This window comes from Myotis brandtii, unplaced genomic scaffold (genome assembly GCF_000412655.1).
Source record: "Myotis brandtii unplaced genomic scaffold, ASM41265v1 scaffold923, whole genome shotgun sequence".
In the NCBI taxonomy this organism is placed as follows: Eukaryota; Metazoa; Chordata; class Mammalia; order Chiroptera; family Vespertilionidae; genus Myotis; species Myotis brandtii.
This window is the reverse complement of record NW_005371804.1, coordinates 482,542-510,491: the sequence shown is the minus strand read 5'-3', so window position 1 is coordinate 510,491 and position 27,950 is coordinate 482,542. Positions and strand designations below refer to the sequence as shown.

Below are 27,950 nucleotides of genomic sequence, written 5' to 3'. Positions count from 1 at the left end.
AGTAGCAGCTCTGAAAGTCTCAGTTATTGACATCTATGTGACATTCTTCAGATTAAATATGAGAGAAAATAAATGACCCCATATTTTGGCAAGCCTGGCATTTTTCTCTCTTGAATTTTTATCTACTTCCTAAGTAAAATATATTTTTTTGTGGCAGCTCTGACAGAAGGTTACCGTGGAATATATAACGCGAGGCCACGACTGTTTGGGTCTCATCTGTGTCTTCCTTCCATGGCCGCCGGCAGCCCCCAGCCACACCCTGTTGCGTCAGCAGGCTAAAGGCAGGTCGCTGCCTGGTCAGACCCATCGCCATGGTGATGTGAAGTGTACGCTCGGCTGGTTTCGGTCTCTCATGTGTAGTCTGTAGTACATCATTAGGCTGCATCGGCAAGTACATTATCCCTAACACTCCTGCATCTGTGAAGAGGCTAGTTTCACACGGAATTTTAATTATAAACTTTACTATCATTGTAGACTTAGGACCACTAAGCCATGATATCTCTGACGAGCATATGAAGTTTTGGAGCTGGAAACAGACTAAGAATTTGACAAATTGAAGGCTCTTGTTTGAGAGAGGAGGACACGCAAGTTCAGGCTAGACCTGCACTTGAGGTTTATGACCTGCCTCCAGTCCTGGGCTGCATGATACATGCCTTCCTCACATTGCACGGTTCAGGACATGTGAGGTAGCATCACGAATAAACAGAAACACTATTATTTACCAAATCTATTAATATTTCATTTTAAACCCACAAAAGTGAAATTTGTGTTCAGATACATTTTATTTATTGCTCAAGCTTTCTAAAAGCCCCACATCACATTTAAATCTGTAAAATCTCTATGACACCATTGCCCTCGCCCTGTTTCTGGTTTTCCTTTCTGGTTCTTGCCTACACACATGTACCTGCAGCCTCGGTGAATGTAAACCTGGTTTGGAAAACAAGTCGTGGATGTAAATATTAGCTAGAGGACAAATAACTAAGATGATAAACCCTGTACAACCCTGCACTTGACCTTTGCAGTTGCTTTGTACTGAGGGAGTGTCCCCATGGTGCCCACAGAGGAGTCAGCTCAGAGTGTAAACACTCACCCAAGTGGACAGCCCGTGCATTGGCAGAGCCAGCTCCTCTAATTGCAAATCCTGCAGCTTTTCCACCACTCCTTTTCCCGAGGCGAGGGGGAGGCTCTGGGTGAGTTGGAGACGGGGGAGGGATGATGCAAAGACCAGCTGTGCAGGTGGTTCTCACCCGGAGGGCTGTTCAACGGATTCCTGGCCCCAGAATTTGCATTTATAGCAAGTTCCCAGGTGATACTTCTGTTGCCTGTTCGGGCATCACTCTTGAAGAACCACTGCTGTAGACAAATTAGGAACAAAGATAGATGGTGAGGCTGCAAACTTGTACAACTATTGTTGGAAGCTGTTTGACATTGTCTCATCAATTTAAAGTTATACACACACCTTGACTGGCAATTTCACTTCTCTAAATGCTTCCTAGAGAAATTCATGCATAAGTGTCTGGGCTTCGCATGCAAAAAAAATGTTTATAGTTGCACTGTTTGCAGTGGCCAAAATCTGAAACCTCACAAATAAATAAACCATGAAATATTAATACAAAGAAATAGTATGCAGCCATGAAAACATTTGCAGGCACTATATATATATTAGATGTCACATAGATATCACACAGAATGAAATAAGACACAAAACAATGAAGACAGGATGAGAATATTATATATACAGTTCAAATCCAGGCAAGACTAATCTCGGTTGCTTATGGACGTGCATCTAGGTGGGAAAGCACACATAGGCTGCCGGCATTCTCTGGCTCCGCCACTTCCTACCTGTGTGACCTTCAACGAGACGTGCAGTGTGTCTGTGCCTCACTCAATAACCGCCCTCCTAAGACCAGGGTAATAATAGCACCTACCTCCTAGGGTCGCTGTAAAGATTAAAAGCTCCTAAAACTCTCAGCATCGGAGTCAATACATGTTAGCTATAATTAGCATCATCATTATTACACCAGGCGTCTTTAAAAAGACGTGAGGCTGGCATAATCAAATGATAAAGACACGCAGAGAAAATGATGACCAAATGAAAGAAACCAAATTTTATCACCAAATCCAGATGACCATTTAGCAGAACTACATACGCAGTGGGATGCAAGCCAGTGGAACCCTGTCCTCAGTGGCCAGGCGCAGATATTGACCCAGGATGAAGACCAAGTGCTCACAGTGGCTTCAAAGAAAAGGCAAAATGTCAGAAATTAAAAAGATGGTGTGGCTTGCAGGGTCAATGTGCTGGGCACTGGCCCATCTTGTACAAGCATCTTCAGGTGGAAGAAGCCTTGGAATGCCCTACAGAGGGAGGTGCCAGGAGACCCTGCCCTGAATGCCAGGGAGCTGCTATCCACAGAATGTGAGACGGGTCACCACCAGGAGCATTCATGGGATGTGGCTCATCACTCCCTTTGCTTCTCCGTGCTAAACAGCTGTATGTAAAGACCTGCTCAAAAGTTAGAACATGGCTTTGGACCTAACTATGTTGTCCAAGCCACTGGGCACTGCTGGTTCTGTTTCCACAGGAACTTCTTGCCTTCCAAGAACTGTATCAGAATACTTTATTTTTTTAAAATCTTTATTGTTGGAAGTATTACAAATGCCCCTCTTTTCCCCCCATTAACCCCCTCCAGCCTGCCCTCGCCCCCACCCCTGCCCCAGGCCTTCATCACCCTATTGTGTGTGTCCATGGGTTATGGATATATGCATACAAGGTCTTTGGTTGATTACCTCCTACCCATCCACCCTTCTCTGCCTTCCCTCTGAGATTCTACACTCTGTTCCATGCTTCCATGTCTCTGGATCCACTCCGTTCATCAGTTTATTTTGTGAATTAGATTCCACATATGAGTGAGACCATGTGTGTATCAGAATACTTTAGAGCAGCGGTCACCAACCTTTCGGACCACCAGTGATCCGCGGACCACCGGTTGGCGACCACTGCTTTAAAAGGCAGAAAGCTCAGTTGGCTATCTTTGGATCTTTGCAGCCTGTTGGCCAGACACTTGCATCCCTCATGGCGCTCTCCATTGGCCATCTGGGTGTCCTGGTGATGTGGTGGTAGGCTTCCCTGGAGCCAGTGGTCAGAGACAGAGACAGAACTTCAGTGCTCAAGATGGAGCCATAGTCCTTTATAATCTAATATCAGGGTGATTCCCACCACTTCTGCCATATTCTGTTGGTCACAAAGAACAACAACTCTGGTAAAATGTAGAAGGCAGCTAAAAGGATGGTTTGCATACCAGGATTCAAGGATCTCTGGGGATCACCATGGCTACACACCACTGATTAATATTTTTTCTAATTAATATTCTAGACCTCATCCATTTTTTCATAATATAGTTTATATTCATAAATATTTAAATTTTTACTTTCAGTGATGACAAGAAATCAAAGTCTACTTACTATTTTTCTACCTAATTATTTAAAAGTTTTATTATTAGGCAAACATAGCATCTATGTACATGACCAGACAAGAAGGGGAAAAAGGGAAGAAATGACCTGCCGACATCTATGTGAACTGGAAGGAAAGTACTGTTTTTAATATTGGGAGGTTACCATTCATACTTGTCATGCAAAATAAATCCACTTTCTTCCAATAATGTGACTCGAAACGAGTTCAGAGTGAATATGATATAAAACCTAAGTGTTCTCCGAGTTTGCATTGATGCAATTAATCATGTCACCAGGCCCTGGCCAGGCTGCCAGGCAGTGGAGATGCTGTCAATCTTGTTGAAGTTTAACAGCAATGCAGCCCACGGTAGCCTGGAAACACATATTTGATTAATGGCTATAATCAAAGGCGCGTCATTATGTAAGCATGGTAACCCAGCGAGGAGGTGTTTCTGTGTGTGCTAAGAGCTGATTAATTCCTGGCTGGAGAGCTCATTTCCTTCATGGGGATTAGAGCCGCCCAGGAGGCAACCCCACTCGCTGAAACTTTCATGAACAGTAAGTGTGTGGACAGGAGGAACTTCTGGTTCTGCAGTGGTGGGACCAGCACTCCGTGCTTCTACGGCAGCAGTTCTCAACCTGTGGGTCGCGACCCCTTTGGCGGTCGAACGACCCTTTCACAGGGGTCGCCTAAGACCATCCTGCATATCAGATATTTACATGACGATTCTTTCACAGGGGTCGCCTAAGACCATCCTGCATATCAGATATTTACATTACGATTCATAACAGTAGCAACATTACAGTTACGAAGTAGCAACGAAAATAATTTTATGGTTGGGTCACAACATGAGGAACTGTATTAAAGGGCCAGAAGGTTGAGAACCACTGTTCTACGGGGTCTTTCTCCCCACACACGGTGGGCCCCCCCAACACAGCCTCATTAATCCTCACCACAGCGGGGGGAGGGGGACTGCAGGTCTCTTTGTTCTCACGGAGGAGGGAGTGGAGACGCAGCTGAGAGGCCCAGACCTCCAAACAGAAAAGCCTGCGAAGGCCTGAGCAGAAGCAGGCTCCGACCTGCGACCCATTGCGCTCGAGAAGCGCTGAGACATTGTCAGGATAATGCTCTGCACACCAGTGACCACAGAAGCCTTAGTCACGGTCGCCACAAGGTGGAGGCAGCCCCAGAACCCATGGGTGGATGAGGTATAAGCAGAATCTGGCCTCTACACACAATGGAATATATTCAGGCATAAGACAGAATGCAGTTCCGGCACACGCTGTAACACACGGGGTCTTTCTCCCCACACACGGTGGGCCCCCCCAACACAGCCTCATTAATCCTCACCACAGCGGGGGGAGGGGGACTGCAGGTCTCTTTGTTCTCACGGAGGAGGGAGTGGAGACGCAGCTGAGAGGCCCAGACCTCAAAACAGAAAAGCCTGCGAAGGCCTGAGCAGAAGCAGGCACTAACCTGCGACCCATTGCGCTCGCGAAGGGCTGCAGACATTGTCGGGATCATGCTCTGCACACCAGTGGCCACAGGAGCCTTAGTCACGGTCGCCACAAGGTGGAGGCAGCCCCAGAACCCATGGGTGGATGAGGTATAAGCAGAATCTGGCCTCTACACACAATGGAATATATTCAGGCATAAGACAGAATGCAGTTCCGGCACATGCTATAACACGGATGGACCGTGACCACATTGTGCCATGTGCACTGAACCCGTCTCCAAAGGACAAATGTCGTGTGATTCAGGGCTGAGGCAGCAGGCAGCAGGGAGTGAGTGTTCAATGGGGGCAGAGTCTGAGCTGGGGAAGCTGAGAAAGCTCTGGAATGGATGATGGTGAAGGTGGCACACGTTGTGGACGCACCGAAGGCCCCTGAACTGTATTCACACTTAAAAGTGCTCATGTGCACTGAACCCGTCTCCAAAGGACAAATGTCGTGTGATTCAGGGCTGAGGCAGCAGGCAGCAGGGAGTGAGTGTTCAATGGGGGCAGAGTCTGAGCTGGGGAAGCTGAGAAAGCTCTGGAATGGATGATGGTGAAGGTGGCACACGTTGTGGACGCACCGAAGGCCCCTGAACTGTATTCACACTTAAAAGTGCTTAAAACGGCTCAGCCGGCGTGGCTCAGTGGTTGAGCATTGACCTATGAACCAGGGTCCAGGGTATGTGACCAGGGTCCAGGGTATGTGACCAGGGTCCAGGGTATGTGACCAGGGTCCAGGGTATGTGACCAGGGTCCAGGGTATGTGACCAGGGTCCAGGGTATGTGACCAGGGTCCAGGGTATGTGACCAGGGTCCAGGGTATGTGACCAGGGTCCAGGGTATGTGACCAGGGTCCAGGGTATGTGACCAGGGTCCAGGGTATGTGACCAGGGTCCAGGGTATGTGACCAGGGTCCAGGGTATGTGACCAGGGTCCAGGGTATGTGACCAGGGTCCAGGGTATGTGACCAGGGTCCAGGGTATGTGACCAGGGTCCAGGGTATGTGACCAGGGTCCAGGGTATGTGACCAGGGTCCAGGGTATGTGACCAGGGTCCAGGGTATGTGACCAGGGTCCAGGGTATGTGACCAGGGTCCAGGGTATGTGACCAGGGTCCAGGGTATGTGACCAGGGTCCAGGGTATGTGACCAGGGTCCAGGGTATGTGACCAGGGTCCAGGGTATGTGACCAGGGTCCAGGGTATGTGACCAGGGTCCAGGGTATGTGACCAGGGTCCAGGGTATGTGACCAGGGTCCAGGGTATGTGACCAGGGTCCAGGGTATGTGACCAGGGTCCAGGGTATGTGACCAGGGTCCAGGGTATGTGACCAGGGTCCAGGGTATGTGACCAGGGTCCAGGGTATGTGACCAGGGTCCAGGGTATGTGACCAGGGTCCAGGGTATGTGACCAGGGTCCAGGGTATGTGACCAGGGTCCAGGGTATGTGACCAGGGTCCAGGGTATGTGACCAGGGTCCAGGGTATGTGGCCAGGGTCCAGGGTATGTGGCCAGGTCCGGGGTATGTGGCCAGGGTCCAGGGTATGTTCCCAGGTCCGGGGTATGTGGCCAGGGTCCGGGGTATGTGGCCAGGGTCCGGCGTATGGGTCCAGGGTATGTGGCCAGTGCAAGTACGTGGGTCCCTGAGTAAGGTGGAGGCAGCCCCAGAACCCATGGGTGGATGAGGGATAAGCAGAATCTGGCCTCTACACACAATGGAATGTATTCAGGCATCAGACGGAATGCAGTTCCGGCACATGCTATAACACGGATGGACCGTGACCACATTGTGCCATGTGCACTGAACCCGTCTCCAAAGGACAAATGTCGTGTGATTCAGGGCTGAGGCAGCAGGCAGCAGGGAGTGAGTGTTCAATGGGGGCAGAGTCTGAGCTGGGGAAGCTGAGAAAGCTCTGGAATGGACGATGGTGAAGGTGGCACACGTTGTGGACGCACCGAAGGCCCCTGAACTGTATTCACACTTAAAAGTGCTTAAAACGGCTCAGCCGGCGTGGCTCAGTGGTTGAGCACTGACCTATGAACCAGGAGGTCAGGGTTCCATTCCTGGTCAGGGCACATGTGTGGGTTGTGGGCTCAATCCCCAGTATAGGGCATGATTCTCCCTCATCATTGATGTTTCTGTCTCTCTCTCCTTCTTCCTTCCTTCCTCCCTCTCTGAAATCAATAAAAAATACATGTATTTTAAAAAGTGGTGAAAATGGTGACTTTTATGCCAGGTTGCCGAGGAGAATGTGTGCCGTGGTTGGGAAAGGCCGTGTGGGTTCCTTGCGGCCCCCGGCGATGTAAGGACAGGAACCGCAGCTCTAATGGTAGATCATGTTGGCAGGCGGCTCTGTGTTAGAGAGGGGGCTGGGGACTTCTCTCTTAGGGTCCGCCTTTGCACCCACAGCCTCCTTTGTCATGGCGCTAGGGAAAGAGGAGGCCCGGACCCCATCCATCTTCATGGATGTGGTTAGTGATGCCACGTCCCTGAGCACCCTTCCCCTCCAGCTTCTTTACCCCCAGGTCACCAGGCCGCTCTTTCCACCAGTGACAGGGGCGGCTGCCGAGGAGGCTGGGGCTCACCAGCTCCAGGGCCAGGGTCCAAGTTATGTGGCCAGAGTCCAGGGTATGTGGCCAGGGTTCGGGGTATGTGGCCAGGGTCTGGGGTATGTGGCCAGGATCCGGGGTATGTGGCCAGGGTCCAGGGTATGTGGCCAGGGTTTGGGGTATGTGGCCAGGGTCCGGGGTCTGTGGCCAGGGTCCGGGGTTTGTGGCCAGTGCAGGTACGTGGGTCCCTGAGCTCCCAGGAGCCCGCACTTGGACTTTAATGGTCTTAGGCTGCCATCTTGAAATTTTTAGTAATTTTGGTATGTTTTGTGGCCAGGGTCCAGGGTATGTTCCCAGGTCCGGGGTATGTGGCCAGGGTCCGGGGTATGTGGCCAGGGTCCGGCGTATGGGTCCAGGGTATGTGGCCAGTGCAAGTACGTGGGTCCCTGAGTTCCCAGGAGCCCGCACTTGGACTTTAATGGTCTTAGGCTGCCATCTTGAAATTTTTAGTAATTTTGTCTTTAATGTATGTTTTATAAGTGAGGCCCAGTGGGACAGTGGGGCATGAACTGGGGACTTGGAGCCTTCGCCCTCATGTCATCTCACCTTCACGACCTCCTGCCCCCCAGACTGGGTGCTCAGCTGCCCGCTCTCCTGTGCCCGGGGCCCAGGCCTCCCCTTCTCTGCATCCACCCAGCAATAACTGTGGATTTTCACCCGCGGGGACCTGGGGGGGTGTTGGAAGATCAGGTTGGGCTTCGCGGTGGCAGCCTTCACTGCCCTGAGGCAGCACCACGGAGTTTTTGGGGTGCCTCGGGGAGCCCTGGGGTCATCCTCCAAACCCCAGGGAGTGGTGGTCATCTGGTGGGAGTCCCGGCCGCTGGTAGGACCCACATATGTACACGCCAAGTCTCAGGACAGGTCCTGGGTGCCAGAAGGTCAGCCCTGACCCAGCCCCAAGCCCGAGGGAGCAGGACATATTAGAAAATATAAATCATGTGACAAGTGGAAATAGAGGCCTCAGAAGAAAGAAGCAGGCTTTGGATTTAGAACTTTAAAGGCACCCTTTCCCTGCCGTTTGAGCAAAGGGCTCCCCGTTGTCACGCTGCTCTGGGTCCTACAAGTCCTGTCTCTCACATACGCAGTGGGCTTGCAGGAGACCGACTGGGTCTTGTCTCACAGCTGAGGGAACGGAATGTCAAGGGCATCGTTGGGGGTCTCCCCCCGAATGGGCTCAGCCCCTGAGAGAGGGGCTTCCATGGAGGCCCTGGCCGCCCCACGCCTCTGTGGCCAGAAGCCCTATGCCCCGTGGACCAGCCTGGGGCTTTCTCTAGGGGCAGACAGGGCGCTTTGCACTGGGATTCAGAAGACCTGGGTGTCCTCTAGATTTTCCATGTACAAGTTGCAAGGCTTTAGGCGAATCACTCAGCTCCCCAGTCCTATTCTAGTTATGACTAAAAGTTCCCTTCTCTGTGCAAACACACATGCTGCTCTGAGATCACATATGTAAAAGAGATCTGAAAGTTTTAAGGATACAGGAGCGCATGTGTATTATTTACCACGAGTGGCTTAGCCTAGACCGCTAGTGCCCCCATTTTGTGGAAGAGCCACGCTCAAGGGGCCAAAGAGCCACGTGTGGCTCGTGAGCCCCGGTTTGCTGAGCCGCAGTTTGCTGACCACTGGAGACCGCTAGTGCCCCTGACCCTGGAGGACAAAAGGAAGAAGTCGTCATCATAGGGCTTGAAGGAACTAGCTTTACTGCATTCCTCTTGTGGTGAGATTGATGTTTTAAAAATCTAACTCGATGAAGTAGAACTTTGGACCAAGGATTGGAGAGGGGCATAGAGGGAAGAGGTTCTCCTTTAGCCAGTTTTAAACCCCCCAGTTCTCTGTTTCTTTAGTTATAAAACAGGGAGGAGGGAGATAAGATGTCAAGTGTGAAAGGAATCCTAGAATTCCTTTACATTTTAATCTTAATCGTTCCCCTTTCAAAACAGTTGTTTGGTGCCTGGTTCTCTTGGATCGTGAGCATAGACATCTGTTAATATTCACTTAGATGCAATGGATCTGCTAGGAATGCTATTTCTATGCATCTCACCCATATTTGTAGCATCATTTGGAATCTGATGCTACTTAAAATGCTACTTATAACTATGTCTTGGGTCATTTCTGCGGCCAGAATTTCTATCCCATGGGGTTGTCATTTGGATTAAATACATGCATAATGTGTGGAAAGGTTCCTGGCGTACAGTCAGCACCCATCAAAGTTAGCTGTTGTTGTTATGGAATTGTGTGTGAGAGAGACAAAGGAAGAGAGGTAAAAAAATGCTACTTATAACTATGTCTTGGGTCATTTCTGCGGCCAGAATTTCTATCCCATGGGGTTGTCATTTGGATTAAATACATGCATAATGTGTGGAAAGGTTCCTGGCGTACAGTCAGCATCCATCAAAGTTAGCTGTTGTTGTTATGGAATTGGTGTGAGAGAGACAGAGGAAGAGAGGTAAAAATAGGGAAGGAAGGAAGGAAGAAAGGAGGGGGTGAAGAAAGTGGGGATTAGGAAGAAAAGGGGAAGGAGAGGAGAATTACAGATGGGAAGGCTTGGGACTCACCCAGTTGCGTTGTTTCAATCCCTTTGAGATTGCATCCCTTGGAGAGCTTTAAATTAATCCATTCCTGAGCCTGCCTCAGCCCTCCTACGTGTCAGATGAGAAAACCGAGTCCCAAGGCAGCCTGTGGTCTTGCCCATTCTTAGCAGTATGTCCCTGGGTGGCATGAGGTTGGAGCCCAGCTGCTGGCTCCCAGTGTCTTTTCTCGCCTCTTCTTCTGCTGTGACATGTGTGAGAGGAGCACTGCTCTAGCCAAGACCCCAGATCCCCGGCCAGAGTCCAGCCTGCAGCATGACAACAGGCCTCCACCCCGAGGAACAGGATCTGGGAAGAGGGCCCCCATCTCAGTGTTTGATCTTCAAGACATTCACTGGTGTGTGTGTTCCCCTACATCTGTGTTAAATAGAATAATGAACATGATGTGTTCAGTGAATTTTGATGGGCAGATGAGATAAGTGAAGATAATTTCCATTCGGGTCTGTGTGTGAAATGTGCAGTATGGAAGCCAGACTGCTCAACGTTCTGCGTGTCTGAGATATTTCATAGTCAAATGTTGGGGGGGATATAAGAACAAGTAGCTGAAGAAGCAGTTTAAAATGTTCATGTGTCAGAACATCTCTCTCCCTGACCCTCCCAGCTGGACACTCAAGTGTCCCTGCCTCTGTTGTCCAGCTTGGGTGCTGGGACAGCCTAGTTGCCTTGTTCTGGGTCCCACATCCCCCTCTCCCGCTTCTGTTCTGACCATTTGGAGGGATTGAGGGGCTTCTCGGGATGCAGGACCTTCCTGCTCAAACAGGGGAAGTCCTGGGAGTTGGGCATTGGGGTCATTATTGGGGTCAGTATTGATGATGAATCATTAAAGTCAGATCCTGGTTGACTCTTGTATCTGGGCCTTTGATGCTCATTGCTCTTCTCTGGTTTCCTTTTTTCTTCTCTGTAAAATGAAGGGATTGAACAGATGGTCGGGACAGGCAGGTTGTCTAGCCAGGGTGCTTGGTATTCCCTTTGTTTCTTTCTCAGTGATATTTTCAGCAGAGCTGGAGACGGAGAGAAAAATAAAAATCTGTTTGAATCAGTTTTGTTTTATTGATGGGGCCATGAAAACAGGAGAGTATGTTTTGGAACTAATCTTTAATATCAGTGATTGATTAGATTTTCATTCTCTCTATAGCCTTGTGTTGAAAAATCAATGCATGCATCAATTATTGCTGAATTATCTGTGCAAAGATGCAGGGATGCACTGTTCATATGTGTAGGTTTACTGTTAGGAAGAAGGTTAGTTGTTGTCTTGGTAAAGTCACCAAGTTATCCGTGCCTCTGGTACGCTGGGGACACTCTTTCAAATCATTGATGTTGTGCCCTGACCTCCTATGCAGGGTTCTGGTCGATGATAAACAACTAGCTGTGGGATGCGGGGAGGGAAGAAGCCCTGGTTTCTAGCGCTGGCCAATTTCAGTGGTGTCACTGCTCCCACCATTCCCCATCTCATGCTAAATAGGTAATGTCCTCCTGGCTGGTCACAGCAGAGCACTGCCTCGCTGCATCTTTCTGCTGCAAGGAAGTAGGTCACATGAGGCTCCTTATACCATGAGATGCAGACTTGCTGAACACGAAGGTCCCCTGATTATGAAGGAAATTTATAAATTGGTATGTAACAGCATCCTCCATGGGCCAGTTTTGCAGGAGAAGCACACGGCAGGCAGTCTTTGAACAAAGCTCTCTTGGTCTGGATTCCCCTGCTCCTGTTGGCAGAGTGGACAGGGTGGGCACAGCCTCTCCTTGGTAGCAGTCCCGGTAGAATGCCTCATCCATTTGTTACACTTCAAAATCCGTGCAGACAGCCTGCTCTCGGCGTCCATGACTGTGGCAAGTGACAAGGCCGTGGTCTGACATCCGCATCGTGAAGAGTCATGATAATGACCCATTTCTTTCAAAAATCCTTTGACCATTCTTTTAAAGGCTGGAAATACTTGGGTTAGATAGGAAAACATGGGCTTGCCAGAATATTTTTGACCAAATACAGAACTTATTAGCCAGAACTAATATGCCCATGTGGCGGGACCCTCTTCCAAAGGAGAAATAGATGTAAAAAGAGAAGCATTTTTTGCAGAGTAAGATGGGCAAAGCCTAAACCAGAGGCCCATGATATAGGTAAGGTATGTCTCCTTTTCTTTCTTTTCTTTTTAAATGTTTTTAGTGATTTTTCAGAGAGAGGAAGGAAGAAGGAAATACAGGGACAGAAACATCAATGAAGAGAGAGAATCATTGATCGGCTGCCTCCTGCACGCCCCACACTGGGGATCGAGCCTGCAACCTGGGCACATGCCCTGACTGGGAATTCAGCCCCAGCCATGCCCTCCTGGTTCATAGGTTGATGCTCAACCACTGAGCCACGCCCACCAAGCAAAAATTTCATTATCAAGAAAAGGGCAGAAAAGTCTTCAAAACAATTCTGTGTTATTCTGGAGAGCAACAGTACGCCCTTCTCGCTGGCTGTTGTGAAGTCATAGGAATCCCATCCCAGATGAACCCCCGCCTTCATGGGGCATGTGCTCCCCTGCATGGCCGCTCGTAAGGCAGGACACGAGCCCTTATGTCACAATGGTTCACTCTCACGGGAATGTAGAGAAGAGAGATGAAATACATATGCTGCACTTGGGAAGTGACCACACTTGCCATGTCCTCACAGGAAATCTGTATTTTTCATGCCCTGCCCTTTGGCAAACTGCTTTTTCTGTTTGAAAACACTGCACCGTGGGAACCCTCTCTGTAGCCTTTAGACTCCCATGACACTGTGAGGCGTTAGAACGGATCCATTTCCAGAACACGGCTTTGCAGCGGAGTTCCCTCGCCGTGCTCTGCAGCGGGGCTGCGGAAAGCTGGCTGCTTGCTGGAGGGACCATGCAGGGACCAGGCGGTCACGTTTCAAAGCTAAGGTGTATGTGAGTGTCACAGTTTCTGCTTCATGCTTCCCAGCTTTGGAAAGGAGGAGAGGAAGTAAACGTGGGCTTACAACAGATTCAGTCACAGTTTTGCAATTTAGGCCACTTGTGGCGGCTTTGGGATCTTTAATTGTAGTGACTTGGCCCTCAGATGTTATGAGAAAAAAATCTTGGTTAGTGAATTGGAGCCCAAACTGAAGATGTCTTTAGTAAAGGAGCCTTAACTCAAAGCCCACACTCACGCCTCACCTGAAGGGGGCCCTGCGATCGGGTCCATGGCATGCCATCCCTGTGGGCTCATGTAGCACGGACGCTGTGCTGTGGGCTGGCTCCTTGGATCCTCTCAACAATTATCATCTCCATTCGACAAAGGACATAACTGGGGCAGTAAGTGATTAAGTGAAGGTCTAAGGTCACACAGTAAGCCAGCGGCACATCTACAGATTCAAGCTGAGGTGCCCACCATGTTCTACAGGCGGAGTGTACCCAAAACCATGAGTATGCAGCTGGGTGTCCTTTGCATCCTTCCTGCAAAGCCATCAAATAGAAATCGTTTTTTCAATACAGAGCATGTGCCATATTCCCCCAAAGAGTGTAGACCTGTGATTAAGGTCAGCTCAAAACAATTGTAGTCTCCTGTTGCAGAAAAATTCAAGATAATAATGGATAAATAAAGTGGCATATTTCTTTCTCATGTAAACTTTGTCTGCAATGAGGCAGCCAGGTTTGAGAGGACAGCTTTGGGGTGTCATCAGGGACCCAGGTTCCCATCGTCAAAGTCGCCTCGTGGTGCAAGAGGGCTGCCGGGGCTCCAGCTCCTAGTTCCTGAATTCAGGCGAGCACAGGAGGAAATAGAGGAAGCCCAAAGGGCGTCCAACCAGCTGAGCATGCCTCCCCAAAGTCCTAGATATGTCATTGCCTTGAACTCGGTCATATGGCAACACCTAGTTATTAGAAAGGCTCATGAGCACATTGTTTGATTCAGGCATATTTTATGTATAATATTGCATGTTAAAAACTTGGGGAAAAAGGAAAAATGGGCTTGGGGGGGCAACTGGAAGTTTCTGCTCAAAGTCAGTGGTCCATGCCTACTGTTGGAGTTACGATGGCCCAATAAATTATATCCCTGGGTTCAGAATCAAGCAAAGGATAGACATTTTGTACATATTTTAGGGCTACTTTGGAGGCTCTTAGACAGAATTTATGATACTTCATTTGTCTCATAAATATACAGTTGAGGTTTATGGTTAGATTGAGACAACACCACTATAAAGAAAATTCTCGCTCTCTGATTGAAGGAAAAGTGATATGGAGACATGTCAGGAGAAGCTCACAGATGGGCCTGGCCTCTCCCATAACTACGTTCAGGGAAGTGGTCCCCAGCACCATGAGCAGGTGCCACAGTGTCATGGCAGGCTGGGCTCATAGTGAGGCTTCACGCACAGAGCAGGTGTGCCCACTGCCCAGGGCACAGAAGTCCAATGCGCCTGCCCAGTTCCTCCTTGGTCAAAGTGTGAGCTTCCCTTTCAGCTCTCCATCCACACACACAAGATGTGCAAGTTCCACACCCCCTGCTCCAAGGGGTCCAGTAGCCCCCAGAACTCTGATGGTGAAGGGTGTGAAGTTGAAGCAGGAATATCCACGATGGAGGAGAGAGACGGGACCGGTGGTCCATTCTGCTTCCTGCTCCTCCCGGAGCCGTGGTGTTTGCTTCTCCCTTTGTCAGTGTGGATTTTTGTGGCTTATATTCTTGCTCTGAAGATGGAGCTGTTTGAGGAGTCCGGGTTGGAGGTCTCACATTGAGTTCCCTGCCCTCAAGTTCTGGCGTCACACTATCTCTGGCCTTCCAACATCCACTTTGGATCCTGGCTTCTGGGTTTTCTCCCACTTTCTTATAAATGTAGAGTGTTACCCAGCATTTCTAGGTGGTTTGTGGACTGGGAGTGCGATCTTATGTCACACACTATACTGCCAAGAATGGAAGTCTACAGACAAATTTTGAGGTGGGGGAGAGGGAACCTGAGACATTTCACAAGTCTAGGTTCCTGTTTTCTCAGTGAATCGGGGGTGCGATTTCCTGCCATAGGTCATGCGAGAAGAGGTGGTCTGAGGTCTCTCAGTGACTACAACTGTGAGAGAGGGGAATGTCTGGGAGGAATTTCAGGGATTGCTCAGCAATGATCAGGGCTCCGCCTACGCTCATAAGTAAAGTTTCATGTCCGTGGCTGAAAATGATAGAAACACTTGTGATTACAGAACAAGGAGCATAATTCTTAATGGAAGCCCCCTTCCCAGTCTAATTGTCAAGCACAATCTTTTTCCTAAGTGTCCTAGGGGACATGGGCCATGCCTGTGACCCACATCTGCCCTCATGGGATTGAAAGAGAGAGACATCCCCTGTGCGTGAAGCCACATGGCAACGTTGCTTAGGGCTCATTGGGTCACGTTTCATTTTTCTGCCACCTTCCCTCTATTTTCATCCTGATTCTTGCTCAGCGGTTTCGTGAATAGGTTTTATTTTGGAGAAACGTCTCTTGGAGAATGACTTAGCTGAGCGTTACGGGGAACATCTAGACCCCCTCGGGGCCGAATAAGTCGTTTCCCTTTGGGTTTTCAGTTCCTGCCATGATCACATCCTATCCCAACACCACCCTGGCCACCCAGGGGCAAAAGAAGGAAATGAGCTGCACGGCCCACGGCGAGAAGCCCATCATCGTCCGCTGGGAGAAGGAGGACCGCATCATCAACCCCGAAATGGCCCGCTACCTCGTGTCCACCAAGGAGGCGGGAGAGGAGGTGATTTCTACTCTGCAGGTAAAGGCATGACAAGCCCCGCGGGTCAGAACCTAAGTGCATTGGCTGAATGGGCCTGTCTTGCCACGTGGGTGGGTGCGTGTGGGGGATAAACAAGCAGCAAGCAGCCTTCTGGAGCTTACTCATGAAGCACCATCGCTCTCCCCTTCAGACAGAGAGATTAGCGAGGAGCCTGCAGAAACTGTGCTTTCTCCTCAGTGTCAGTAAGAGTAAAATTTTTACAAACACGGCAGGGAACCCAACTGTAATAATGGGAAAAAAAACAACCTGAGAACTAGAGTTCCTTAAAGGCAGTTCATCCTGGAGGAATGGCAGCCCATGCTGTCGCAGGTTTTAATGTCCCATAAAGAGAGAAATTGGATGGGCGTTGGGATAAAATAGTGTAAGGAGAAATATTTTGCTTCTTTGGTAAAACCCAACATAACAAAACCCTGTCCTTCAAATACAATCACAAACGCTAGAAAAAAAGTGTTATAGTCTCCTATTGTTTGGCATAGTTGGTAGCTAATTGAGTGATGCTTTGAGTGCAAGGGAGAGGTGATGCTAGCACACACACAAGGGGTGTCTGAAACTCGGGTGTCAATTCACTTGCTGTTCCCGCCCTGCAGTCCTCCTGGAGCGAACCTCCGATGAGTGTCTTGCAGCCCGAGGCTCTAATGCAGCTTTCACAGACCCGGCTCCTTAGGCAGGGCTCCTGTGGGTGCTTTAAAGGCAGACTATGGGGATGGGGAGGGGGGGAGGGGAGTATATGTGGAATATCTATCAACTTGCCCATGACATTCTACATAAAGTAGGCATCCAGTTTAAGGAGCCGGCAACTGACGTCACTAATGTACATGGAAGCCATCCATCTTTACCATTGAGTTGTGCTGAAATGATTTGCTGCTGGAAGTGTGCGTGTGTGTGTGTGTGTGTGTGTGTGTGTGTGTGTGTGTGTTTGCATACATGTGCTGGGGGTGGGAGGAGGGTGGGAGTGGAGAGATTCTTGCAGCCCAAACCCTCACTCTGTGTTACTGGATAAGGTGGGTTTCTTTCTGCTTTGCACATAGATTTTGCCGACAGTGAGAGAAGATTCTGGCTTCTTCTCCTGCCACGCGATCAATTCCTACGGGGAGGACCGCGGAATAATTCAGCTCACAGTGCAAGGTAGGCAGAGACAGCGGGGGGACAGGCTGTTTCAGGACAGTGGCGCATGCCCAGGCGCAGGCACCTGCGTGGGCTCCACTTGCTGTGAAGGCCCTCACTCCCTGGGAGGTTCGGCTCTGTGGAAGCAGCATGTGCAGGGCCCCGAATATGTCAGGGTGCAGCCCAACATGGAACTGAGCCCTTAAAGGACCTGGGTCATGTGACCCAGCAGCCAGTGCCTTCTCTGCTCAATTTTAGGGCTCCTCACCCCGGACGATCCGAAAGAAAAGACAGGTTTAACATTTGACATTTAACTCAAAATAGCGTTTGAGTTGTAGATTCCAAACTAGAAGAGCGGCATTTAAACCCTCCAGGTTTGGCCCGGCTCTGTCCATGCTCTGAAGATGGGCAGCCCGGGAAAAGTGACACTTCTCCTCCCCACAATGAGGGAGGGAAAGAAGATGGTCCCCGGGGAAAAGCATCCTCCAGCGTGGGGTGCTGACGCTCACCCGGGGCCTGTGTCCTGTTGATTGACAGAGCCGCCGGACCCTCCGGAAATCGAGATCAAAGACGTGAAGGCGCGCACAATCACCCTCAGGTGGACCATGGGGTTCGATGGCAACAGCCCCATCACGGGCTACGATATCGAATGCAAAAATAAATCAGGTAAGTCCTTGGTTTCCTCCGGCTTCATGTCCACTTCGGGACGCCCTTGTGTTGTCCTTGTCCATTGCTGTCACCGTGAGAGCAAACCTGGACTCAGGAGACTCAGGGGGCTCCCTGCCCCAGTTTGTCTCTTCTGGGTGAGGTCCCCCCCACGCTTCCTGGGTGGAGTTTTCCTGTCGAGTGCCCCTCCTGAGTGCAGCTCCGCCTCCTTTCGCTCTGAGCCCCATCTTGCATTGTGAAACCACTTGGGCACTCTTGCCAGCGACCAGCATGCGGGCAGCTGCTGACTCCTGGCCACCATCATGATTTTGGCGGCTGCCCTGCTCTTTCCACGTGGACTCTTACCCTCTCACAAAAGAGATGAGGAATTAGAGCGCCATCAGCACGTGCAGGGTTAACAGGATTCAGAAGCCACCCACGCAGCCCTGTTTTTCCCTTGGCGGGCACTGTGGATTGCCCTGCCCTGGCCTCGTGAGCCCAAGAATGGTGCTTTTAGAAATGGCATTGGGACTTGGAATAAGTATCCGGATTGATGGGAAACGCACGTAGGAAACACGGGCCCGCTCGGCTTGTTCATCCCAGAGAGGCAGCTGGAGTCCTGGGGGTGAGGTGACGCCCACGGGGGCCTCTTGAGAGGAGTCACACCGGCACCAGGGAGTGCGACAGGGCCAGTGGGGCTGGGAGATGGGGCCCTGAGGAACAGAGTCTGAGCCTCCTGGGTGGTTAGCAAGTTCCTCTGCGTCTGCGCTGTCTGGGCTTCCTCTCTCTTGTCCTGGATGTCTTCTCCACAAGGTCCGGCTTTCTCTCCTTGGGACAAGGGCTCATCTTTATGTGCCATTTCATTTATATTAATGTCTCTCCCCCTCGTAAGTCTTCTCTTAAGTCACCTTCCATTTATTTTTTGCAGCATCTTCTCTTTTTACATCATGCTCTTCCACCTTCGATCCTCTTGACCGAAATGACACTATTTTCTTTTACCTGGAATATTAGTCGTTCACTTCTATTATGTTCTATTCCCTGATAAGTTAGAGCAAAGGTGGGCTGGAGGCCACATATTGGTCCTACAAGTCCAGAAAGTCTTTTGCACCATGGTTACCTCTGGGCAGAGCAGCCCTCCGAACCTCCATAGAGGAAAAGAGAGTGGGACCATTCCCAGGCTCAGAGGTCTGGGTATTTGCTATTTATTTATTCATCTGTTAAACATGCCCATATCATTTCTCAGGCTCTGTGTGGGCATTGAGGATAAGTCAATACACATGGCAAGCATGGTCTCTGGCCGCATGGGGCTTAACATCCAGCAGGGAACACAGACTCCCGGTGCAATTCCTACAAGTGTGATGAGCACCACACAAGAGGACCCTGAGGTGTAGGAGTGTGAGCATCCTCTCTGTCCTCCATCTCCAGGGGTTCTGTTCTCTACAACCAACATCATCTCTTGATCCCTCACCCCCAATCAGCACCTGCCCAAACTCTTTCTCAAATAAGAACCATTTACTGACATTCTCCTGATTGGTTGAAGCCCTAACATCAGCAGGTACATATTGTCACCTATTCAATGATAACCCTTCGAACTAGACATGTGCTGACTTTAAAATTAGCTGTGGTTCAAAAATAATTTCTGCAATAAAGGAGCTGAGACTAAAGGATTTCAAGTTAGAATGAAGAAATGTATTTGGGAAGCAGCGTTTATACTGGAGACTGGGATGAATTTTTATCTGTATTTTGTTTTTACCACTTCTCATTGGGAGGAGAAGGGATCTTCATGGCTGAAGATTGTGCTGGTTTTCAAATACCTTTTCTTTGTGATGGAGGGGAGTTCGAATCCTAATTCCTTTTGTTACCTTGTCCAATGAGAGCACAGACGTGGCCTATTCCACTACATGAGCTCTCACATGATCTCCACCCACAGACCTGGTGTGTTGCCTGGGAGTCCCTGAGCTCAGGTGCCCACACCCCTGTCCCCCTCAATGTAGACAATGCGTGTGTTGTCGTCCCCCCTCTGATGGCCCTCCCGCCAGAACACTGGGAGCAATGCATTGAGAATTTCACTTTGAGTTGTGACTTTTCTTTCTTTCTTGTTTTACTTATTTTGTTTTTAATTCCTATTTGTGAACTTTCAAAGGCAGAGGGAAAAAAACTCACGTCTCTATCTCTTCTTTTTTGAAAAACAAAACCCAAAAGACTCCTGGGATTCTGCTCAGAGAACCAAAGATGTTTCCCCTCAGCTGAACTCGGCCACCATCATTGATATCCACCCTTCCTCCACCTACAGCATCCGCATGTACGCCAAGAACCGGATTGGCAAGAGTGAGCCCAGCAACGAGCTGTCCATCACCGCAGACGAGGCAGGTGCGTGTGGCTGGCTCGAGGCCCAGGAGCCTGGAGCTGGCTCTGGGGCTCAGGTGGTTAATGCAGGATCAGACCTTTGATGAGAGCACTCCACAGCTCCACGCCCCACCAAAGCACAGACAGTGTTCTGCCTCCTGCTTGGGAGGCACTGCCCTTCAAATAGGGCTTAGTTCAAGGTTCTCATACCCAAGACTTAAAGACAGATGACACTAGCCACGAGTGCGAGTTAGAGAACCTTGCCATTGTTACACTTCCTTTGTTTGGATACGTGGGATCCAGGTGGACAGAAGATCCATGAGTGTATATCTTGCCCAAGTCCCTGTGCTGTCCAGGTGAGGGAGGAAGGCTTACTTAGGAAATGGCAAGAATATGCTCTGTGTGGGCAGCTGGGGAGATGGTAGTACAGGTTATTTCATTGACTAGAAATGTCAGTGTTTCTATAATAAACTTTTTTGGGGGTTTTTTCCTATTAGAAAGTATTTCATATTCAGTTTTCAAAACTTCGAAGATAGACATAGCATTTTGAAGAAGGCAAAGCAGGTGCCATGATCCTACCACCTAGAGCTATCTATGAACAGGTGACACCACCTGCTAAATAAATTCTGTAACTGTTTCATCACCCACACAGGCATGCAGGCACACGCAGGTGTACACACACCCTTCAACTCGTGGTCCACTCGTGGCCACCAGGGGGTGAAATTGAGCGATTTGTACAGGACTGAGCAGTTAGGCAGTGGCCATGAATGCTGGTTGACAACTTAACTCCTAGAAGGAGAGGTGGAAGCAAGCAGCCCTTGAGTTTTCTTGGGGAAGGAACGGTAAAGAAGCAAAGCCTGGCTTATCTCTTAGGGAGAAAGAGTCTAGCCCCCAAAGCTAGCTTTCCCTTTTTTGCCAACAATCAGAGCTACTCAGCCACGACCTACTGCTGCGGGGAAGTTGGAAGCTTAGTCTCAGATCCCTGGTTCTCTGTCACCAAGGTTACAGCGATCATTCCCACATGATCAAGAGTCCAACAGGAGGTTTATCTTGCAGGGTTGTCCTTGACTTCCTTCCCACCACCTACTTCTCTGTTGCCCTCATTAATGGCTTTACAACTAGACATCGCTCTTTACATATCTCTTAAGTATCTTTCTACAATTTGTAATGGTACCTTTGCCATTTATTTTACCAATTCTATATTGTTAGGCATGTCAGTCGTGTTCTGGTTTTCATTATTATGAACACTGTGATGAACATCTTGTGGTATATCTTCTGCTATTTTCAAGATTATTTTCTTAGTTTAAATAGCAAGAAGTAGGATTTCTGGGTCAGAACAAATGCGAAATTTAACTCTTGATACGTGTAGTCAATGGATCCTCAAGGAAATAGGTTAAAATATACAGTTCTTCCTGAACAGTGATGAGCACTCTTTTCTCAACCCTGGCACATAATGGTCGGGGGGGTGGGGTGCTTTGTGCTTTGGTGTCTGAGGATGTGCCATTTCTGATACTTGGGACTCCACGGATTTCTTACCTGCAAAGTGGACATCATTATGCTTTTCTCCTCCTTAACACGGACATTGGATAAATGGACTAAACGCCAAGCTTTAAAAGTACTTTCCATTTCTCAGAAATAAGTGGGAAAGGAGTACCTGCATGTTCCTGCACAAATGGAATCTTATTTAAATATTTATGTAAGCAACCCACTAACTTCCTGGAATCTCATTATGCTGGATATTTAGGGACAATAAGCTGCCCCCAAAATATAACACAGTGCAGTGCCCCACCTCCCCCTTCCTCTTCACCCTTTTCTAACTGCCCCGTCTCGAGGGCCTTCTCCAGGTAGCTAGCTGTTGCTGGCGGTGCTTTGGGGGCTGCTTTCTGGATCGCCATTAGCCATTAAGAAAGCTGGTGGTGTTGCTTTTTATTTCGTTTCCCTGGTGACCTGGGCTGCAGCTGGCAGTTGCCATGGCAGCGTTTCTCTCCCAGCCAGGAGGCCAGGTGATCAGCCGCCTGGTCAGCGGTCTGCAGGCAGCTCCCTGGATCTCAGCAGCAGGCGGGCTCAGAGCCACCTGCTGGGCTCCTGGAGCGCCTTGTGGTTTACCAGGTGCTGGCTGCCAGCCACGCTCCTTCACCGGGAGGTGAGCGGAGGGAGGATGCAAGGAGAGGAGCAGCTTGAGCAAAGCTCCAAAGCAGATTCTGTCTTTGTCTTGGTGCCTAGGTTTGCATGACTGAAACGAAAAGTCATTTTACCTTGAATGACTCACGTGGAACAGAGTGCAACTACCCCGCTACCCTGACAAAGCACACCCTCACTACAACCACCCCACTCCCTGACCATACACACCCTCACTACAACCACCTCACTCCCTGTCCATACACACCCTCACTACAACTACCCCGCTACCCTGACCATACACACCCTCACTACAACCACCCCACTCCCTGACCATACACACCCTCACTACAACCACCCCACTCCCTGACCATACACACCCTCACTACAACCACCCCACTCCCTGACCATACACACCCTCACTACAACCACCCCACTCCCTGACCATACACACCCTCACTACAACCACCCCACTCCCTGACCATACACACCCTCACTACAACCACCCCACTCCCTGACCATACACACCCTCACTACAACCACCCCACTCCCTGACCATACACACCCTCACTACAACCACCCCACTCCCTGACCATACACACCCTCATTACAATTGCCACAGAGGCTACTAGTTGCTACTGTCACTTCCTGACAGGGAAGTCCAAATGTGTGGAGATGACCATTCTTCATCCAAACTGCTCCCTTTCCCTAAAAAAAAAAAAAAAGTAGCCATTGTGCAGGCAGTGAAAATTGTTGGGTGGAAGCTTCTGGAAACCTACTCATTTTTATGGTAATATAGTGCCCAAGTCTGGAGCCCCTGACACCTCTCACTGCCTTCCTGGCTGAAGAAATGAGTCTGGGAGGTGGTAGGTCTGTGTCCCCCGCCTACTATATTACTACTCGCAGCTATGCTGGACTCCATGGTCGTCAGTGGCAGCCTGCCCTTCCCTTCCCCCGCGGCATGCGTGCTCTGTCCCCGTCTGGAAGGCCCTCGGAGTCAGTGTCTTCCTGTCTGTACTCTTCTTGAAATGCCAGGTCAAGGAGGCCGCCAGTTCAGAACCTTCTCCAGGCCCCTTGGATGGCACGGTTGCCACCCACCTCCACCCCCCAGCATTGAGTGGGAACCTTCCTGGCAATGGCCTCTGAGCTATGTGGTCATTTCTCACGGCGCCATGAGCTATTCACCAGGGAGACTGCTCAGTACATGTGGGAGGAATCGTCACAAACATGCCTTCCAGAGTGGTCTTAGGAGAGGAGTAGTGATGAGCAGTGTGTGTGTGTGTGTGTGTGTGTGTGTGTGTGTGTCTGTGTGTGTGTGTCTGTGTGTGTGTGTGTGTGTGACTGTTGACAAAAATATATGGTGGATTAAACCCACACTGAAATGTTGAAGGACCTCATAAAGAAAGGAAAGTAGAGAAAGGTGAAGGGTAAGGCTGAAGGGGAGATGAGGAAGGTGGGAGAAAGAAGAAGGCCCGCTCACTGGAGCTCCCACCGGGGCCACCAGAAGCATCCGGGCCTGCGGTCGAGACACCCACCTGTCCTGACCGGAGAGCGTGTCCCAGGGGCCCTGTCCCCGCAGCTCGCACAGCGGCAGCCTGCAGGGGTGTTTGGGTGGCTTCTGCCTGTTGCTGTGCAGGTCTTTACAACTAGGTGCCAGTTTTTAAAATCTGGAGACTTCAGGACAAAATTTACATGTTGAACTTCTCTTGAGTGCCTGTTTGGTGAGAATCAGTTGCAGCTGAGGATAGAGTGGTCCCCCTTTAGGCCGGCCCTGCACCCCAATTAACCATCAGCCCCCCTTCTTTCATTTAAGGGGTCACAGACTAGAGCCCAGGCACCAAAGTCCACTTACAATTCTCGAGCTAAGAATCGCTTTTACACTTTATATTTTTATTTGTATTGATTTCAGAGAGGAAGAGAGAGGGAGAGAGAGATAGAAACATCAATAATGAGAGAGAATCACTGACCAGCTGCCTCCTGCACTGGGGATCGAGCCCGCAACCCAGGCATGTGCCCTTAATCAGAATCGAACCCAGGACCCTTCAGTCCGAAGGCCGATGCTCTATCCACTGAGCCAAACCAGCAAGGGCAGCTTTTACATTTTAAAAAGAAGAGGACGAGGAACAATATGAGACCACATGAGGCTTGCAAAGCCTAAATACTCACTGTCTTCCCCACACAGAAAAGGCGTGCAGATCCCTAATGTCGGCCTTGCCATGCGGGCATTCGGGTCCCAGGTTCCTGCCGTAGCATCCATTGCAAAGCCCAGTGCAGAGAGAATCACCCCATGCCCATGGCATTCCTGCCTCTTGCTGGAAATAGCCCTGTTCCGATGCCACAACACTGAGTGTTTTCACGGGAAAGTACACAAATGCAGGATCAGTGCTCTACTGCACTTGACCTCGGGGCACAGCCAGGGGGCAGAGGTCACCCTGTACAGCATACTCCTCCCGACTGCCCTCTGCAGTGCTGAGCCCCCCAAAGGGGAGAAGCTGAAGCTAAAGTGGAGACGCTGCCAAGTGATAATGAGGTCAGCTCCTAATGGAGCAGAAGTGCACGGGTGCGCGTGCCCTGTTTCTTTGGCGCAGATCGGCCTGTCACATCCGCAGCTGACCCTCACCCAGACCAACTCGCCCATTAGCGGCTGTGCCCTGGCCACCTGCCACTGAGTGCCGTGGCTGAGTTTGGGGTGGCTGATCCCTTCACCGTTTTCATTATGAGTCTGACCTTAGAACATGGACGTTCAATTAGGCGGGCGCGCCTAAACAACACACTGAATTTTCAGATGCCTCAGAGAATGGAAGGTCGGGATTATAGGGGGGTCACCGCGTGGAGTCGTTGGGTTGGCATTGGATCCGGCGCTAAGTGAATGGCCTTGGCATCCTTTTTCATTACATTTCAGAGCAGCAGCAGGTCTAGAAGAAGGGTTTCCTGTGTACTGAGAGGATCTGATGGGGGCTTAAGGAGTAGGATGCCTTACTTAAGGAGTAAGATGTGTTACAATGAACATACGAGTAATGGTGCACATTAGCCCAGGGTGGCATCACTGCTCTTCAAGGAGAGAGTCCGATGCACAGGGTCCACCCACTGAGAACCAGGGGCACTCTGACCCCAGCCTTCAGCAGTCTGCTTCCACTGTTGTTTCCCCAGCTTCCACTGGAAATTAAATCACTGACCTCCTCCATGTTCCTCATTCATGCTGGGTGTACTCCTGCCAGCTCTCCTGGAATGTTCTGGTATATTCTGGAATATTCTGGGATTGTTCTGGAGTGCTCTTCCCCCTCCTTCCATACCTCCTTCAAGTCTTTTCTCAAATAACATCTTTTCAATGAGTCCTACCCTGACTCTCTTCCCCATTCAAAGTTCAACCCACAGTCCACTCTTGGGCTTGATCCCCTCCCTCTGTTAACACTTTGCTTTTTAAAAGTAGCATCTATTACCATCAAACACACCATACAATGTATTGATTTATTTGGTTTATGATCTATTTCTTCCCTCTCACAAAGGTAGGAATAGTTGCTTGTTTTGTTCACTGCTATATCCCAGACACTTAGAACCATATAATAAGTGCTTAATGAATAATAGTTAAATAACTTAGCAATTTATTTGATAAATCATTATGTAAATGAAGTTATCCTTTCCTCTTCCAGGTGCCAACTCTTCTTGGTGTTATTTTGATTTTTACTGAACAGTCTTGGCCTCCTTTCCCAAGCAAAGAGCATCCCCTGGACCGCACGGCCCTAGCAGAGAGCAGCACGTGGTTGTGGGCCTGCAGTTGTCCCTCCGTCCATTTTTTTATCCATGTTTGCACGCCAGCCCTTGCTTAGTTTAGGGCCTTGCACGTAGCAGAACCTCAATCGATTGATTCCCCAATAAGGAAACCAGAGATGGGCATCAGGGGGTAATTCCCACTGGGGTCGTTCAGCCAGTGGAATGATTGGTTTATCACCAAGATTCCGGGTGAAGCCAGGAGAGACTATTTTGAGGGCAGAGGGGAGCGCTGAGGCTGAGTCTTGGTGTCACTGGTTGGAAGGGAGAGAGAGGACAGTCCACTGAGAGCCACAGAGAGCAGGCAGGGAAGCAGGAAGCCCAGGAGCAGGCTCCACAGGGAGGGAGGCGGAGCCAGCCTGGGTGACCCAAGAGGAAGCAAGAGTGGAGACCTGTGGGTCTGGCTGAGCCCCAGGGTCTGCCATCACTGAGTTCCAGCCAAACAGAATTAGTGGAAGTTGCCTTGCCTGGTAAAAACATTAGGAACTGTGCATTTTGTCTTCACCTATGAGTGTTTTACTGATTGAACAGTTTGGGCTTCTGTAGAAATGCAGATTATTTTGGAAAATCACATTCATTGTTAATTCTTATGTCTAGCCTTCTTCCTCCCTCAGGGAAGAGCTAACTATTCTGTTTTGCTTTGTTTTAAAAAAGAAGAAACTATGCTATATATATATATTACAGTTTCCCTTCAAAAACATGTATATAAATTCTTAAATGTCAAGGTCAATACAACTTTCCAATTTAGTTAAATAAATGGATACCTAATTGCTGATCTTCAACACTTTCAGCATTAGAAATTCAATCTGCCTTAGACTGTCATTTTACAGAAATTGTTTCTTTGCAATGAGATGAGGGCCCATGAAAAAATTATAGCTCAGGAGCTGTAAGGAAAAACTAAAATTCTGAAAGCAGACTAATTTTTTAATATAAAATTTTTATTATAATATTTTAGAAACTTAGAATGGAAAATGCAGTGCCAAAATAATCTCTTCCTAATTATATTGGCCACAGCTCCAACATGTGTCTTAGGCTGATTACATAACATTATGATATAAATTTTATTGTCCCATCATATAGAGAAGGGGACTGAGGCATAGAAAAGCTATGTAACCTGCCTGCAAAAGCAAAGCAAAACAAACAAACAAACAAAAACACCCACATCTACTAAGTAGTAATGTCTGAATTGAATTCAGGGAAAAAGATTGAAATGCCCACCAACTTAGCAACCACAGACAGTCTCTGACTTAGGATGGTTCCACTTACGATTTTTTTAAATACGTTTTTGTTGATTTCAGAGAGAGGAAGCGAGAGGGAGAGAGACACATCAATGATGAGAGAGAATCATTGATCAGCTGCCTCCTGTGCACCCCACACTGGGGATTGAGCCTGCAACCCGGGCATGTGACCCGACTAGGAATCCAACCATGACCTCCTGGTTCATGGGTTGATGCCCAACTACTGAACACACTGGCTGGGCCGACTTTTGATTTTTTGACTTTATGATGGTGCCAAAGCGATATGCATTTAGTAGAAACCATACTTCCAAGTGAGAATGTTGACCTCTTCCTGGGCTAGCAATATGCTGTATGATACTTTGGCGAGGCTAGGGAGGTGCAGGGAGCCACAGCTCCCAGCCACGCAATCACAAAGGTGAACAACCATAGACTACAGCCGTGGTCGGCAAACTGCGGCTCGTGAGCCACATGCGGCTCTTTGGCCCCTTGAGTGTGGCTCTTCCTAAGCCTTAGGAGTACCCTAATTAAGTTAATAACAGTGTACCTACCTATATAGTTTAAGTTTAAAAAATATGGCTCTCAAAAGAAATTTCAATCGTTGTACTGTTGATATTTGGCTCTGTTGACTAATGAGTTTGCCCACCACTGGACTACAGTGTGGTATTCAATTCATTTTCATTTACAATGTTTTCAACTTTCAGTGGGTTCATTAGGACATAACCCCTTGGTAAGACGAGAAGCATCTGTGCCTCCTGTTACTGCTCAAAACTCCTTTCTCTGAAAAAAGGGAAACATTTCCCTTGACCTTGCCAGTCTCCAATCTGACCTTCATCTCTACCCTTCCTTTCACTTT

General features: G+C 49.2%; 1 protein-coding gene across 2 annotated transcripts in view; it reads left to right on the top strand.

Moving 5' to 3' along the window:
- The window catches only part of DSCAM (Down syndrome cell adhesion molecule), a 474,915-nt gene that overhangs the window by 333,904 nt on the left and 113,061 nt on the right, over positions 1 to 27,950 (top strand). For both annotated transcript variants that reach the window (XM_014532929.1, XM_014532930.1), the window contains 4 exons: positions 15,661 to 15,857; positions 16,907 to 17,003; positions 17,520 to 17,648; positions 19,830 to 19,997. In XM_014532929.1, coding sequence (XP_014388415.1) covers positions 15,661 to 15,857; positions 16,907 to 17,003; positions 17,520 to 17,648; positions 19,830 to 19,997 — 591 coding nt within the window. The remainder of the gene's footprint in view (positions 1 to 15,660; positions 15,858 to 16,906; positions 17,004 to 17,519; positions 17,649 to 19,829; positions 19,998 to 27,950) is intronic.